The 5,268-nt window shown below is 38.0% G+C and overlaps 1 protein-coding gene across 1 annotated transcript in view; it reads left to right on the top strand.

The window, feature by feature from the left end:
- Positions 1-2,384, top strand: part of LOC101297652 (F-box protein CPR30-like) — a 5,889-nt gene extending 3,505 nt beyond the window's left edge. Inside the window, exon 2 of the mRNA XM_004304810.1 lies at positions 1,074-2,384. Coding sequence (XP_004304858.1) covers positions 1,074-2,384 — 1,311 coding nt within the window. The remainder of the gene's footprint in view (positions 1-1,073) is intronic.
- Positions 2,385-5,268: the final 2,884 nt, after the last annotated feature.

Below are 5,268 nucleotides of genomic sequence, written 5' to 3'. Positions count from 1 at the left end.
TGAATTGAAAGGGACTGAGATGTAATGGAGAGGGAAGGGGAGAACAGAGAGAAATGGGGGAGTGATTGGGAGAGATGATGAAGTTATGAGATTTTACTGTGGTTTGATTCTTTTTGACACCGTTTACTTAATCCGTTTGGTTCAAGTGCACCACGGTGTACTGAATTAATAAAATATGCATTAAAACAATTGTGGGAATTTAGTAATAACATCCATTAAAACAATAATAAAATATGTAATTAATGTTAAGAAAGTATAAGGGAAGCTGAATCCAGGATCTAATTTCTATATTATAGTAAATTCTTTCCTTTCCTCAGGTGTGCCAAACAAAAAAGGAAAGAAACTACTTTTCCCTCTCAACCTTTCCGATCCATGAAAGAAAGGTCAATCCAAAGGTCGAGTAATACAAACACGCAGCTGCTTAGGAGCTGCAAACAACTTATCATCAGTACGCACATAGGTTCCTACCACCGAAGCGACATATTTGATTATTTTTTGTCATTCCAATTCTGACAGTTTCCCAAAAGCGCAACTCTTAAGTGCAGTGTGTTCATGGGAATGGAAGTGACAGGTTTGAGGCCATCATACTCTTGGAAAATGATAGGCGCTCCGCAAATAATACCATTGTCCTCCACAGAAGACCTTGTTTCGATCGGCAGATAGGTCGAATGTGCAGACCCTGGTCTCACATGAACCCTAAAACCACGAACAAGATCCACAAACGATTGAAGTGCGGTTGCAGATCAAGATTTTTCTTTGTCAAAGACTTTGCAAGCAAGTAAACCTTAGCATTTGGGCAAATTTCTTCACCTTGTTCCACGTGTGAGATGTCAATAACCTCATCACCGCCCATAGCTAAGAGGTTGCAAAACTGGCAGCGACAACGTCGATGGAAGAGGACATGGTGGTGGTTAGAGGGGACTGACACTAGTGGAGGCAGTGCGATAGTTAGGTTTGCTAGAAATTTAGTTGGAGAAACGCTTGAGGGCTAAAAAAACCTTGCGTTAATATATGAAATTAGAAATCCAGGTCAAACTTGGATTCGGATTATGTGTAGCTTTGGATTGTAGCAGGGTGTTTTCGGTCCTTTTAATTCGGAGCTTGAGGAACTGAACCCAATTACATCTGTAAACATCTCAAACTCAACAGCTTTATATTACTCTGATTACTTTCCCGAAGATTTCCAGATTCCCCCGCCGGCGATGGAGATCCAAAAACAAAAACGAGTAATGGAAAACAATTACTTTCCTGAAGATATCATAGGCAAGATCCTGGTGAAATTGCTCGTCAAAGACGTCATCAGATGCAGCGCCGTGTGCAAGTCATGGAACTCCCTCGTCAAAACCCTTACCTTCATTCAAACCCACCTCAACAATCAAACCACTGCCGGCGACGTTTCGAGGCTCCTCCTTCTCATCTCCCTCCAATCAAACGATTTGCATTGGGATAACCCTGCATCTTCATTCGGTCAGTATTCGAAACTCCTAAATCCAATTCTCAGCAATAAGAATAGTAGCTGGACTAAAGGTATGGATTACGAAGTGATCGGAACTTGTAACGGACTCGTAGGCCTGGCTATTTCCTCATCTTATATTGACCCCTGCCCTCCTGTAATTCTCTGGAATCCTTCCATAAGAAAATTCGGGTTTTTGCCTAGTCCTAGTCGTGCCGTTGAGTGCTACCGGTATGAAAGTTATAGTCTCTGCTACGATTCTCGTATCGGTGATTATAAGGTTGTGAGAATTGTCATGGAACCTGATCGCGAGGTTGAGGTTGAGGTTTGGTCCTTAGCCAGGGGTACCTGGAAGAGTCTTAGTAATGTTCCTGCTGATTTCCCCCCTTATACAGATCGTACTGCTTTTGTCAACGGTGCTTTTCACTGGGTTCAACGCCACCATACAAGGAAGGGGGAGATGGACGAGGACTGTACAGTTTCCGTTGTGGCATTGGACATGGTTGATGAATCATTTCGTAATGTCGAGATTCGCCAAGGTTTTTGCAGAGACTATCCACCCATGATTTCAAAGTACCATGGTGGTGGGGATCATTTGTGGCTTGCCTTATTTGAGATTCAGGGAAACTCGTCTTTTGACTTGTGGGTGATGAAAGAGTACGGTGTGGTGGAATCATGGACTAAATTATTCGATGTGTGTCTGCTAGGACCTCCGGAAGAAGAACCTTGTGTCGAGCCACTTGGTCTTACAAAGAGTGGTCATGTGGTGGTCAGATGGGGTCGAGATTTTGAGTTTACTTCGTTCAAGACTTATGACCCTAAGGACAAACAGTTTAGAGATTTTGGAAATGAGGCATATCACTACTACTTCATGGATTCTTTCGTGGAGAGCCTTGTCTTACTTGGCCAAACCAATGTTTTTTCTTACTGAGGAGGGACTCAGAAGAATCATCAACAGCAGCTTCTATCAAGGGCGGCTTGCTCTGCTTTCTATTTGGACAAAAATATATATCAGCCATTTGGTATAACCAAGAGTCATCAGTTTGCGGGTCTGATTGGTGACAGAATGCTCATATTGGTTCATCCTACTTTGAAATTCAGGGACATACCACTACTTCCATGAGGTTCTTGGATTACTTATTATCTGGAACCCTTATGCCTTACCAAGCGGGAATCAAAATCAACAACAAAAGGTTGGTTGAATTGGATAGTGGTTACTTCTACATTTATTAACATACTTAGATTACTTTCAATAATGCTGCTTTGTGTATTGGCCGGGTTCAATACTGTAAGACAAATGGGGACAGTCTTATAATAATGTATTAGTGTGGTTTCAGTTTCTGATATTTTTGAAATTTGCCTTTTTGATCTTTTATTGGTTTCTCCTTACTCGATGTTTGGTCTCACGAGTCACTAGCATCCAACCTCAACATGTCATTGTGAATTCAAGGTTTCAGTGATTTGAATTTGGCATTTGCAGTACGTAGCTGAATGAATGATGAAGAAAAGTAGACTGTTTCTCATGTTTTAGGGAGGAATAGAGCATGATTGTGTCCTGTACATTAATTTGATTCAAGAGTATGAGGCCCTCATTGTGTTATAAATGACATTGGTAATGATGTAGGACTGCATTTGGATGGGGGTTTCTCGTTAATATGCAACGATGCTGCCCATTCAACCTTTGGATTGAACTTTTGGTTTGAGTTTTCCTTTGGTTATGGCAGCATTATTTCTTGAAAACATTATGCAATCTACTTGATTCAGTTGGTAATATGGCAACTATAAACTTTTGGGTTGTCTATTTAGGTTTCATAATGAACTGCAGTCTGCAATTGTTTGATCGCTTCAATATTTCTGTTTTGCGTATTCTGGACGGAAAGGAATGGAGGATTAAAGACTACAGAAGAGAGGTTTAGATTCTTATTGTCATTACGGGATTGCATCTCTGTTGATTTAAAAACAACTGCACTCCCTCTTCTGCTGTTCAAGACTACAAAGCTGTTGTAAGTTGGAACTATAGTTTGGTAGTTGAGGGGAATACCTGGCATCTCTTTTGGCTTCTCTTGTCATATTTAGACTTGGATGGACTTTTCAATACCTATGTTTGCAATCTTGGAATGGTGACTTGATTTTTAATCTACCCTTCAGAGCGTTTGCATCTCCACTCTATAATGGGAAGCATAAGTTTGGTGTCAAAGCTTCACCAAAAAATTGAATTCCTGATTTTGCCCATAACATTGAAATCTCTATCTCTACTCCTATAAATTTATTAATCATGTTCTATGCATTTGTGGCAGGATGTTACATGTTTAGTTGATGAGAAACATATATACATGACATTTGACTTGGATGTAGAAATGTGTTCGCAGTATATCTCTTTCATCGGTTAAAACTTTCATCTTTCATTTTCAGTTGAAGGCAATTATTGCACCATGGAAGCATAGTTGTGCTTGATCTTTGTCAAAATAGGCTATAAAAATGTATATCCATGGTATAGAAGAATAGCTGAGTTTAAATTTGTTGTCCATATGATTGATGCGGGGAAATGAAATTTGCACTCCCAGTTTTACAATCCACACTCCTATTTTCCTCTTTTGGTAATTTAAATTTTGTCTTTAGTGACATATGTTTTGTCTTTTTGTGAAAACTTTACCTAAAAAGGAAAAGTGGGAGTTTGGATTGTAAAATAGGGAGTGTAAATTTCACTCCCCTTGATGCGTGGAAATTGTATACAACAAGCAGAAATTGAGTAATGATAATGATGCAGTACAAATCAATGAGATATTGAGATATAAACCAGGTCTTTCATCCTTCATTCTTTTATTGCTGTTTGAATTTAACTTCGTTAATTTTTTTTTTAATTGTGTGAATATTTTGCATGATAATCTGCCAGGTACACTTTTGAATGGTTTGATTTCAAGTTCAAAATTCTGTAAATTTTAAGAAACTTATGAAAATCATGTGTAAGTTCTTACACAGGAAAGCAGTCAAAGGTGTGTTGATTTAAGATATGTAAGTAAACATTCGTTTTTTCTCTCAAAAAAAAGAAAAAAAAAGAAAGAAGTAAACATTCGTTTAGCTGAATAGACTAACATGCCCATTTAGAACACGTACTTGTACGCGTGAGCGCACAGGAAGGCTAGTTTACAAATAATTAGTAGCTAAGAGTCTACAAATTTCATTGAGAAACAATAAGATAATCTTGTGGCTATCATATATTTATAGTTTTGGATAATTTTATTGGTCTACAAAGTGTTATGCAAATTGCAATTGTCTGATTACTCTAAATTCAGTTACAGTTATGTTCATAGTTAAAAAGTGAAAATGAACTCGTGACACATCTAAACTGCCACATTATATATATATATATATATACACACACACACACAGATCCTATCCAGAGTGGAGCCCCGTTCTGAAATTAAAGTGTGTGGCTCTGTATTTGGCTCCTTTTACGGTCACATTTTCACATTCCTACTGTTTAGTGTCTAGAACCTAATGTGACCATTTCTGTAAAGTTTCACAATTTGAAAATCATTTGAGCTTCTATAATCATGATTTACACGAACGGTTTTGTTTGAACTTATTTTGGTCTCATGATTCATTTAATCTAATTCGGTACCTAGATCTCTAAATTGAAAACTTTATATAAATGATCTACTGAACAGTGAACAGTGGGGATATGAAAATGTGACTGAAAAGGGACCCAAACAAAGAGCCTCACACTTTAATATCAAAAAGGAGTTTCGCTCTAGATAGATCTATATATATGTTTTCTTATATTAATCTGATTACTTTTTACAAATAAATAAAAA

Source organism: Fragaria vesca, linkage group LG6 (genome assembly GCF_000184155.1).
Source record: "Fragaria vesca subsp. vesca linkage group LG6, FraVesHawaii_1.0, whole genome shotgun sequence".
Taxonomy (NCBI): domain Eukaryota; kingdom Viridiplantae; phylum Streptophyta; class Magnoliopsida; order Rosales; family Rosaceae; genus Fragaria; species Fragaria vesca.
The sequence above is the reverse complement of the archived record's forward strand: the minus strand, read 5'-3'. Positions and strand labels throughout refer to the sequence as shown.